The 12,778-nt window shown below is 36.5% G+C and overlaps 1 protein-coding gene across 10 annotated transcripts in view; it reads right to left on the bottom strand.

Moving 5' to 3' along the window:
* HELZ (helicase with zinc finger) overlaps nt 1–12,778 on the bottom strand; it is a 154,767-nt gene that overhangs the window by 34,083 nt on the left and 107,906 nt on the right. For 8 of the 10 annotated variants that reach the window (XM_087441462.1, XM_087441458.1, XM_087441459.1 and 5 more), the window contains 5 exons: nt 12,216–12,335; nt 10,220–10,271; nt 8,917–9,107; nt 6,696–6,903; nt 1,336–1,415 (listed from right to left, as the gene is read on the bottom strand). In XM_087441462.1, the coding sequence (XP_087297588.1) occupies nt 1,336–1,415; nt 6,696–6,903; nt 8,917–9,107; nt 10,220–10,271; nt 12,216–12,335 (651 nt within the window). The remainder of the gene's footprint in view (nt 1–1,335; nt 1,416–6,695; nt 6,904–8,916; nt 9,108–10,219; nt 10,272–12,215; nt 12,336–12,778) is intronic. The other 2 variants (XM_087441464.1, XM_087441465.1) reach the window with 1 other exon arrangement.

Raw genomic sequence — 12,778 nt, 5'->3', positions numbered from 1 at the left:
TACAACTGAAATGTGTTCATGAGATTTGGTCCCTTGGAGCTCAACAGTTTCAGTGAAATGTTGAGGCCTAATACTAGACTGTGTTGGTTAAGGGGCAAATAAGAGATAGGTAGAAAGGAGAAATTAAGCAGTAGCTATAAAGGAGATGAAGGTCAAAGAAAGTATCTTTTTCTTTTTTTTTGTGTGAGGAGATCAGCCTTGAGCTAACATCTGCCCATCCTCCTCTTTTTGCTGAGGAAGACTGGCCCTGGGCTAACATCCATGCTCATCCTCCTCCACTTTACATGGGACGCCGCCACAACACGGCCTGACAAACAGTGCGTTGGTGCGCGCCCGGGATCAGAACCCACAAACCCCGGGCCGCCACAGCGGAGCGCGCGCGCACTTAACCTCTTCTGGCACCAGGCCGGCCCCAAGAAAGTATCTTTTTAAAAAACAGTCTATCAATCAATTTACTTACAGGCTGAAGAGGAAGAATTAGTAGCTGGAAAGAATCTAAAGATAACCGAAGAGAAGGGACAAGGTCTGCGAGGTGAGAGAGGAGAGGAGAAGATTAGTCTTAATGGGAACTCTACCTCTGAGACTGGTGATAAGGAAGTAAGGATGTTCCAGGATATAGAAAAAGTGATAAGTCTAAGGTTTTACGTTAATAGGAGTGAAAGCCTGATGACATAAAACTAAGGCAAGGTCATTTCCTGATCATAAGGATAACAGAAGGCGGAAGGTAATCAGGCATGAGAAGAGCTGCTGAGAAAATTGGGCAAAAGGAGGTAGGTACATGTAAAAGAAATGCAGGGGAGACCCACGGCTTCTCTGAGGTTAGAAAACATGAATTTCCATTGGCACTAATTCAACCAATGATTTGATTTTCCCTAACTGGTTCACAAGCACAAAAGCACAAAAGTACATGAATGAACAGATAAAGAGTTAAGGATTTATACAGTGGGTGTGTGATGAGAGAACAAGGCGAGGGAATTGAGGAAGTTAATTCTTCCCTCTTCTTCACTATAACAGCTCTTCCCATTCTGAGATAATTTTCAATGACACATCTATAGCTGTGTCTTCATTTACTACTTTATCATGGAAAGTCTCTAAATCCATGTCTATTATTGAGTAACACAATTTGAGAAAAGTATACTGATAAATGAAATAATGTAGTCAAAGAAAAGGGGGAGGGAGAGAGCGCAACATGACCCACCAGATCCTTGTGAAACAATACATCTAAAAGACATACATAAAAAGATAAATACTTTTCTTTAAAATATCAAGATTCCAAGATGATCCACCAGATTAAATCCATTAGAACAATGCATTCACTAAATGTAAGCAGCATACCTGTTTTGATTCTGTAGGCTTTTTCTCTGGTGTTCGAATTTTATTAATTTCCGGTCCAGGATTATTTGTATCACTTTTACCTAAGAAAATATTTAAAAATTCTTAAAAACAGTGGATGTTACACTTCCAGTGACTATCCAATATTAGACAAAGTAGAATATTTTAAACATTTTTCACCCATTATTATCAGTTTATATTACTGCTTGAGTTTTGTTCTTAGAATTTTCATAGGTGCAGTTTCTCTGCAAGAAAGAATATTTATAAATAAAGCAAACCTCATTGACAAGGCAAAAGCTTAATAAGGGAATAACCTTAAGACATCAAATAATGCCAAATATAACTGCCCACTCTCCAGGAATTTACAGCTTCATTTTCTTAAACTAGACATAGAAAAGGCCTTGGCATTCTTGCCTATTAAAAAGGCTCAATGCTTTGGCCATTGACAAATGCAATTAAGAATAAATCCAAAGAATGCATCAACCCAATTTAGTAAAGGAATCTAAACTGAATAAAGATATTCTGAAAGGAATGTAGTCATACAATTTATAGTAAAAGATATCAAACTAAATATAAGTGGATGATAAATAGCAAAGAAATCAAAATTAAGGTTAAAAAAATCACAATTATAATACACTTAAATAATGCTATTCCATGCATGTGAAAGGCTTTTAATCTATAAGAATTAACTGCTGGATATTTTATTTTATTTTATTTTATTTTTTCCCCCAAAGCCCCAGCAGATAGTTGTAGGTCATAGCTGCACATCCTTCTAGTTGCTGTATGTGGGATGCAGCCTCAGCATGGCTGGAGAAGTGGTGCGTCAGTGCGTGCCCGGGATCGAACCCGGGCCGCCAGTAGCGGAGCTCGCGCACTTAACCGCTAAGCCACGGGGCTGGCCCCTGCTGGATATCTTAAATTCCTTGAAAGAATCCTTGATTTGGGTTCTTGTCAGAAAACCTTCTTTTAAGAATGCCACTAGAACTTTGCAAAATGAATTATCATGCAAAAATAGCCTTACTACTAAACTTCAGGAAATGAAAACTACAATGTCTGAGATGAAAAACACACTGGATGGAATTAGCAGCAGATTAGACATTGCAGAAGAAAAACTTAAGAGAACATGAACGCATAGAAATAGAAACTACACAAAACAAAACACAAAGAGAAAAAGGAATTTAAAAAAAAATGAAAAGAGCACCCATGAATGGTGGGAAAACGTTAAACCAGCCTAATATACGGGTAATTGGAATTCCTGAAGAAGAGAGGAGGAGGAAGACAGAAAAAATATCTGAAGAAATAAAGGTCAAAAATTTCTTAACTTGATGAAAACTGTTAACCCACAGATCTAAGAAGCTCAACAAACCCAAAACACAAGAAGCATGAAGAAAACTACTCCAAGGAATATCATAATCAAATTACTAAAACCAGGATAAAACAAAACTTTAAAAAGCAGCAAGAGAAAAAAAGACATGTTCTATACAGGAAAATAAAGACAAGGATGACATTAGATTTCTCACCGGAAACAAAAAAAGCAAGAAAACAGCAGAGCAACATCTTTAAAGTACTGAAAGATAAAAACTATCAACTAAGAATTCTATACCCCACAAAAATATCTTTCAAAATAAAGGTGAAATACAGACATTTTCAGACATACGAGTACTAAAAGAATTCATCACCAGCAGACCGGTACCACAAGGAAAATTAAAAGAAGTCCTTCAGACAGAAGGAAAATTATATTAGATCGAAACATGAATATACAAAAAGAAATAAAGATTACCAGAAATGCTAACTAAATGGATAGACACAAAAGACTGCTTTTATTATTATTTAAAACTCTTTAAAAAGATACTTGGCTGTTGAAACAAGAATAATAACAATGTTTTGGGGATTACAACGTATGTAAAAGTAAAATGCATGATAATAATATCATAAAAGCCCAGAGAGGAAAAATTGAAATATTATAAGGTTTGTTTACTGTACATGAAGTGGTAAAATATAAATTGAAAAGAGACTGTGACTGGGGCTGGCCCTGTGGCCAAGTGGTTAAGTTCAGCGCACTCTGCTTCAGCGGCCCAGGGTTCAGTTCCCGGGCACAGACCTACACCACTTGTCGGCAGCCATGCTGTGGTGGCAACCCACATACAAAATAGAGGAAGGCTGGTGTGGATATTAGCTAGGGCGAATCTTCCTCAAGCAAAAAGAAGAGGGTTGGCAACAGATGTTAGCTCAGGGCTAATCTTCCTCACACACACACACAAAAAAAGTAAACAGAAAATCAGCAAGGATAGTAGTAAACTTGAATAATCCTATGAACCAATTTGACCCGATTAACATTTATAGAGACTTATTCTTCTCAAGTGCACAAGGAACATTCACAAAGATAGACCATATCCTGAACCACAAAACAAATCTCAATAAATTCAAAAGGATTCAAGTCATACAAAACATATTCTCTTACCACAATGGAATTAAAGTAGAAATCAGTAACAGAAACATTCTGAGAAAATCCCCAATAACTGGAAACTAAAACTCACCTTTCTAAACAATGTATGGATCTAATTTCAAGGGAAATTAGAAAGTGTACTGAAATGAAAATGCAACATTGGAATTTGTGGGATACACTACTGAGGAGGAAAATTGTAGCACTAAATACCTACATTAATCTAACCTTTCACTTTAACAAAATACATACAAGAGTTGTATACTGAAAAGTTAAAAAAAAGAAAAAAAACTATAAGAAAGTAAAGACCTTAAAAAAAGAGAGAGAAAGAGAGACACTCTGTCCATAGATCAGAAGACTCAGTATTGTTAAGATGTCAGTTCTCCCAAATTGACCTATAGATTCAACACAATTCCAATCAAAGTCCCAGCAGGCTTTGTTTTTTATTTTTTTTGTGAGGAAGATCAGCCCTGAGCTAACATCTGACACCAATTCTCCTCTTTTTCGCTGAGGAAGATTGGCCCTGAGCTAACATCCATGCCCATCTTCCTCTCCTTTATATGGGACACCGCCACAGCATGGCTTGACAAGCAGTGCGTCGGTGCGTGCCCAGGATCCGAACCAGCAAACCCCGGGCTGCCAAAGAAGAGCGCATGCACTTAACTGCTGCACCACCAGGCTGGCACCCCAGCAGGCTTTTTTGTAGAAACTGACAAACTGATTCTAAAATGCATATGGAAATGCAAAAGACCTGAAATAAACAATTTTGAAAAACGCTAACAAAGTTGGAAGACTTATACTACCTGATTTCAAGACTTTTATAAAGCTATAGTAATCAAGACAGCATATTCGGCATAAACATAAACATTTGCATCAAAAGAACAAAACAGAGACTTCATGTATGTGGTCAATTGATTTTCAACAAAGGTACCAAGTTAGTTCAATGGAGGAAAGACAGTGTTTTCAACAAATGGTGCTGAAACAACTGAATATATATATATAAATATAATATATATAACATATATATGCAAAATATATATATATGCAAAAACAAAACAATAACAAAACTCTTCAACTCTTCCCTCACAATATACAAAAAAATTAACTCAAAATGGACCTAATGTAAGAGCTAAAATTATGAAACTTCTAGGGAAAAAAACATAGAAGGTTTTTGTGACCTTGGATTAGGCAAAAAAATTTTAGACAATACTAAAAATATGACCCATAGAAGAAAAAAATGGACAAACTAGACTTCATCAAAAATAGAAACTTCTGATCTTTGAAAGATACTGTTAAGAAAATGAAAAGGTAAGCCATATCCTGGGAGAAAATATTTTCAAAACATATATCTAATTAAAGATCTGCATCTAGAATGTATAAAGAATCTTATAGCTTAATAAGACAAACCAACCAATAAAAAAGTGGGCAAAAGATAAGAATAGACACTTCATCAAAGATACATAGATGGCAAATAAGCCCAATGAAAAAATAGTCAATGACATTAGTAACTAGGAACATGTAAATTATCACCACAATGAGATACTATCAGGTATCAGGGTAAATTAAAAAGACTGATAATATCAAGCTGATGAGAAAATGTGGAGCAAACGGAAATCTTAATCATTACTAACAGAAATGAAAAATGGTTCAGCCACTTTAGAAAATAGCATGGCAGTTTCTTATAAAGTTAAAAATGTATTTACAATACTCTCAGCAATCTCACTCCTGGGTATTTACCCAAGAGAAACGTAACATATGTTCACATATATGTTCATAGCAGCTTTCTTCCTAAGTGCCAAAGATTAGAAATAATTAAGGTGTCCATCAATTGATGGACAGATAAAACCACTGTGGTGCATCCATATAATGGAATACTAATGAACAGTAAAAAGGAACAAACTGATACAGACAACATGAATGAATCTCAAAAGCATTAAGCTAAGTGAACAAAGCCAGACACAAAAAAACAATATACTGTAGGATTCCATTTATATGACATATTAGAGTACGGACAAAAGTACAGGGACAAAAGTCATATCAGTGGTTGCCCAGGGCTGGGGGCTGCAGGAGGAGACTGACTGCAAAGAGGTATGAACTTTTTGAGGTGATGTAAATATCATGTATCTTGATTTTGGTGGTGATTAATAACTCTATATTTGTCAAAACACATCAAGCTGTACATTTGTTGTTGGTTTTTTTAATAATTTTATTTATTTATTTTTTCCCCCAAAGCCCCAGTAGATAGTTGTATGTCATAGCTGCACATCCTTCTAGTTGCTGTATGTGGGACACGGCCTCAGCATGGCCAGAGAAGCAATGTGTCGGTGCACGCCCGGGATCCGAACCCGGGCCGCCAGCAGCAGAGCATGCGCACTTAAGCGCTAAGCCACGGGGCCGGCCCAAGCTGTACATTTTAAAAGGGTGAATTTTACTCTATATAAATTATACCTCAATTAAATCTGCCTTTAAAAATAGAGTGGCTCTTTTTTCCTTATTTATAATTCTAGTAGACAAGAGACTATGATTTGCATAAAAAATTACTTTAAATCAACTATTGCCATAGCAGCATTAATGTTTAGTATACTCCAAAAATATTCTGGGTCAAAAAGCATTTAATGAGAGAGGGTTTTCTGTCTCAATTTTAAATGACTACCATTTAAAATACTCTAAATATTAAAATGTAATATTTTTTCAGGAAATTGGTAATATCAATCACAAGTGGTAGGTTACATGCAAATTTTTTATCTGTATACATATTTGTATCTTCTGGAGAGAGGATCCATAGTTTTTACATCAGATTCTTTCTCAAAGAGGTCTGTAATCTATGAACAAGTTAATCGTACTGTTAAAGGAACTTTATATATTGATATAACTTGGCATATCATCAATTTAAGAACAGGAGAACAGTAAACCAACTCACCATTTCTACTTTGCTCATGTTGATCCTTCTCCTGATGTTGGTTTTGTGGCTGCCCTATGCTGACAGGTGGATGATGCCCAAGGCCATAAGGTATAGGAGACCCCCGTCCATGTGTCTGTAAGAGGTTCATATTGTAGGCCATGGCTGCCTGGTGTGTAATGATTCGAGGATCAACTGCAAACCTACCCTGGTATCCTGTCCATGGTACCTAGGTTATGAAAGAAAGAAAATAATTGCATTAAGCACATTTTGGAAGGCAAACTGCTACAGTGCTGTTGTTTAGGAAAAAGCAAACGCACACAGAGAGATGCTAATTTTATCAAAATGAATAACTACAAAGTCGATGCTAACAGTAACAATTGGCAGAACTACTATTATATCTTAACTGCCAAAAAATGGCTCCCTGAGTCTTTAGTGTGTAAGGGAAAACTGATCATTTTTCAGGTTAGGAAGAAACTGACGACTTAAAATTGGTAATTATTCTTGAGGCATTAAACCATTTTATAGTCTTGAATCATTTTCCCTCAACATGAATGTACACACATCACAGATTACCATGAAAATTATCTTTTAAAGTCATATCTGTATAGTTATATAGTTTAATAGACTGGATAAGAGAAAAGGAAAAAAAATTAAGAAAGAATTTAGTCTAAGGCATCTCAACTCAAAAAATAGATATTCCAACTTTATATGAAAAACCAAATCTTTTAATGTTCATTTATTGTAGGCAAAATTCAAACAGGCCATTAGTTTAATTAATGCTTTTGATTATTTCAACTTTCTCTTAAATCACAGAAATAGAAAATTTCTTTAGGTGTATTTAAATATATAATCTCCGCATATCAACATAAAAGGAATAAATACAATGACATCTGAGCTACTGCCCCTATTATTTTATTATAATATGACTGTTAAATGCAGATTCTTAGAAATCTTATACATTAAAAGCCTCTTTGACCTAGTAAAATGCAATATAAATCCCACGGGACTTACTATTTAAAGGAGATAATGTATAACGTTGCCAGGCTATCGGGGAAGAAATAACTGAGCTAAAATTGAAAGTCTATGGGGAGTGGGCATGAATTACATATTTCTTACTGACAGTTATTCTCACTGGCTCCCAGGATTATGAACTATCATGACCAACATGGCTGAGAAATGTTTGCAGCTAGGCATTTTCACATTTTTGAGGTGTGGGCAGGTGTGCCCAAGATCCTTGGCGATGACTACCTCTGCCTGAAATTACAGTACTTGCCTTAAAGGAAAGAAATATTTTCTAGGCTAAAATTCCTGAATTTGGGGGCCGGCCCAATGGCGCAAGCGGTTAAGTGCGTGTGCTCCGCTGCAGCGGCCCAGGGTTCACCGGTTCGGATCCCGGGGCGCACCGATGCACTGTTTGGCAAACCAAGCTATGGCGGCGTCCCATATAAAGTGGAGGAAGAGGGGCACAGATGTCAGCCCACGGCCAGTCTTCCTCAGCAAAAAAAAAAAATAGAGGAGGATTGGCAGATGTTAGCACAGGGCTGATCTCCTCACAAAAAAAATAAAAATAAAAAAAATAAAATTCCTGAATTTTGAAATATTAGTATATCAGCAAATTAACAAAATTACCAAAATATTCAAAAATCTTAAAGGAAATAAAACTGGGTTTTATACAAGATGGAAGCCCTCTAAAAACTATAGTCTTAGAAAAGATTTAATAATGTTTTTAAGTACCAGTAAGATTTCATAAGGTGCAGAATTTCTCAGATAAATTTAGATCCAAGGGAGCTGGACTAATCCAAGCACCTTTGTCTCTTCCCCAAAACTGTATTTCTTAGGAAGGGTTAGTGAATTACACAAGAATAAAGAAGCAAAAGATAACATAAAAACATCACTTTACAAAACAAGAGACCAATTTACCAGCTGTTAATTTTTAGCCCAATTTTCCCCAATAAAAATATTTTAAAAGAATACAAAGGCTTCTCAATCAAAACATCCAATTTACAAATTTCTTCATAGCCACTGACAATCTAGTAACAAATTATAAGCAATAATTCACATTTCTTTGGTCATTTCAAAATTTGAAGGTTAAAGGTAAGAGTTGCTTTAAAAGAAGCTTACAGGCATTGCAAAGCTAAAAAACAGAAGAGATTGGTAGGACACTATTTGGGATAGTCACTACTTTTAGTGAAGCCTTTGTTATTTTATTCAATAGAAAGTATCCCAAATGTCCACTTACAGGTAAAGGCACCGACATAACTACATTCCCTCCATAGACAGCAGGTACATAAAGAATACTCGTCCCAGTGTGAGGATCTATTCTTTGAACAGGGCTTGGAGATTTCCCCAAATTAGGGTGAGGTCCAAGAGCGGGTGGAGGAGTATATGCTCTAATAGGATTGCCAATAAGTACGGAGGGATTGGGCTGAACTGAAAAATAAAAAGAGAAAGGATGCATTCAATAGCTGTACATATTCACCTAGACAAAAATAATTTAAATCATCCAACAGCAAAATATATTTCCCAGGTTTGCCATGAGGTATCTTACAATTAAAGAATGATCAGTGTGGAAGAGTAAAGCATATTAAATAAACATAACTATTTTGCCATGTTCCCTAAAATCAGTTTCAGATATACAAAGTATTCCTTTTATAAGCTAGCATAATTTTAAATGTCTTCCAAGGAGCTGGAGACGTGTCCTTTAAGAGAGAAAACCATGCATACACATACACTCTCAGCAAACGTCCTTCTAAGACTAGGAAAATACATACAATTCTTCAGAAAAAAGTTCTGACTTGCAGTCATAACACAACCATATACAAAACGAAGGTTAAACAATTACTATTTTAAAAGCACAATTCTGCAACATTTTAAATCATTTAAATAAAGTTTATCTTGAAATTTGTATGACCCAACATTTATAGGTTATAAATATGTTTCAAAAACTTATATTGCATAGCAGGCTTAAATGTTTTTCCTCAGAACTTCTAGATGTGTACCTTGGTATCTACAAAATCATCCCCTTTTCAGAAATGACATATCCAAGTATTCACAAGATCAGATGTGTTGAATAAAAGAGTTAAGTGAGTTCCAAAGCAGTGTGTGTGTGCATCCCTCTCCCCATCCTCCTCTTTCTAATGATGAAATCTGGGGTAAATCTCTTTTTTTTTTTTTTTAAAGTATTTATTTATTTATTTTTTTGTGAGGAAGATCAGCCCTGAGCTAACATCCATGCTAATCCTCCTCTTTTTGCTGAGAAAGACCGGCTCTGAGCTAACATCTATCGCCAATCCTCCTCCCTTTTTTCCCCAAAGCCCCAGTAGACAGTTGTATGTCATAGTTGCACATCCTTCTAGTTGCTGTATGTGGGACGCGGCCTCAGCATGGCCGGAGAAGCCAAGCTTCGGCACGCGCCCGGGATCGGAAGCCGGGCCGCCAGTAGCGGAGCGCACGCACTTAACCGCTAAGCCACAGGGCCAGCCCTGGGGTAAATCTCTTATATTATAAAAGCAAGTTTTCATAGGGCTAATTTTTCCACTTACCAATTCCATCATTCTGGAAATGATCATTCTGGGTATGATGGAGGCTTTTCCCCTTTACAGAGAAAAACAAATGCATAATAATTTAAACACATTTAATATTAGAGAATAATAACCATTTACCTAATCCAATGCAAATTACATGTATACAGCAACAATTAAAATTTAAAGACTTGAGTCTGTAATTAATAACAATTAGACTGCTTTGAGCCAACTGTCTTTTAAACACTAAGTCACGTTGCTTCAAATTAAGGATATCTAAAATTTTTTTAATGATGTTTTTAATAAAAAGAAATATGCGAGCAATATGACAAACCTAAATTCTATTCCTTTATTTTCTATGAATTAAATGACGAAATGTAAAAGTTGTTTTTCAAGAGAAAAATACCAGTCTTCAATTCTTGAGGATGAGACGCTTTAAAATAATAACATGAATGTAAATATGGTTTGGGATTTTTGATATTTTGAGTATAATGCATGGGACTTTAAAGTGCAAAATTTACTGAAGGAACAGGAAAAAACTCACTGTCATAATTTGCTTAATGGAATGTACAAATTTTCTAGAAAGCAATTTGGCAATACATATCAAAAGCATCAAAAATGTACATACACTTTAACCAAATAATTGCACTTCCAGGAATTTATCTACATGAAATAATAATGGATTTGTGGACAGATGTTCATCACAGTATTGTTTATACATATGATAAACTGTTAAGCTAACAGTCCCTCAATGAAGGATTTATTAAATAAGCAAGGGTAGATTCATATAACGGTATACTAGTCACCCCTAAAAATGATGTCTTTTAGGCAGAAACAATATTTGAAGAGACAACAGTTCTGAATTTCTGGACTTTAAAAAATTTTTTTCTCTTTCCATTGGCTAAATGTAACACACAAAGCCATCATACAAGTAGCACATTATACAACTTACCTTTAGACACACACAAATTTGTTATTTGTACATTACATCTGAAAACTAAACGGGGGATAACGTCTAGTAGGAAGAAAAATTCATTCTTGACCAAAGCAAAAGTATGGTGATGTTTCATTTATCTCCCTATCTAACTGTCAGCAATGTTAAATATTCAGATCAGCACTAAACATCGAAGGCTTATGGTGATCAGTCAGTTATAGGTGAGCAAGGGCAGCTAAGCTCTAATTTTTAAAAAGTAAAAAAAAAAAAAAAGTCAAAAAAAGAATTGTAGTTGGTCTACTAACCAGAAGAGAATGTTCAGTGTATGGCACTAGCTATAAAAAACAAACTTGTGAGGAATAGAGAAGTGGAAAGAAAAGCAGAGAGAAGAAAGGAGAAAAAGTGAAAAAGAGAAAATAGCAGGCAGCAGAGATGGCAGAAGTAGGTGAGAAGATCAGAAGCATAAGCAATTAGAAGTGACAACTAGAGCAGCCAGGGGCACACACACTGACAGAAGAAAGGAGAGGTAGTGACACGGACAGAAGATAAGATAGTTCCAAAAGGCTAACAAACCATTTAGATTTCTTAGCCTCTAACAACCCATCAACCAGGGGCAACTGTGTAGCACGTGGAGAAAGCACAGTGATTTAGTCAGTGTGGTAGGCAGAACAGCCCCGAAAAGATGTCCACACCCTAATTCCTGGAACCCATCAATATGTCATGTTATGAGGCAAGAGACTCTGCAGATATAATTAAAGTTATGAACTTAAAATAAGGAGATTATCCTGGATTATCTGGGTGGACCCAATCTAATGGCATGAGCCCTAAAAGCGGAGAAATTTCTCCAGTTGGAGTCAGAGAGATGCAGCAGAAGAGGAAGTAAGGGATGTGGTAGAAGGGGAAATCATAGAGATTCCAAGGGAAAGAAGGATTAAACGCATCACTGATGGCTTTCAGATGTAGGGGCCACATGTGAGAACTGGAGAGAAGCCTCCAGAAGCTAAGAATGGCTCCCAGCTGACAGCCAGCAAGGAAACAGGAACCTCAGTTCCACAACACAAGGAACTGAATTCTGCCAACAACCTGCATGACCTTAGGAGCGGATTCTTCCCAGAGCCTCCAGAAAAGAGCCCAGTTGGCAACACCTTGATCCTGGCTTTGTGAGACCTGGAGCCGAGAAACCAACCAAGGCAATCTGGACACCTGACCCAAAGAAATATGATATGATAAATTTGTGTTAATTTGTTACAGCAGCGATAGGAAACCAATACAAAGAGTAACCATAGTCTAGGTTACTATACTATACGATACTATACGATACTATACGATACTATACTATACTATATGATACTATACGATACTAATGCTGGAAGCATGCCAGACAATATAGATCAGCACTCTGGGTGCTGTGTGATATATTAAATTGAAAAGCAACTCTGTGGGGGGCCAGCCCCAGTGGCCTAGTGGGTAAGTTTGGCACACTCCACTTTGGCAGCCAGGGTTCAGTTCCTGGGTGTGGACCTATACCACTCATCTATCAGTGGTCATGCTGCGATGGCAGCTCACATGCAAAATAGAGGAAGATTGGCAGCAGATGTTACCTCAGAGCAAATATTCCCTAGGGGGAAAAAAAAGCAACCTTGGGC

The sequence above is a fragment of the Ceratotherium simum genome, chromosome 16 (assembly GCF_057802395.1).
Source record: "Ceratotherium simum simum isolate JZ-2026a chromosome 16, ASM5780239v1, whole genome shotgun sequence".
NCBI lineage: Eukaryota > Metazoa > Chordata > Mammalia > Perissodactyla > Rhinocerotidae > Ceratotherium > Ceratotherium simum.
This window is presented reverse-complemented; position numbering and strand designations above follow the sequence as displayed.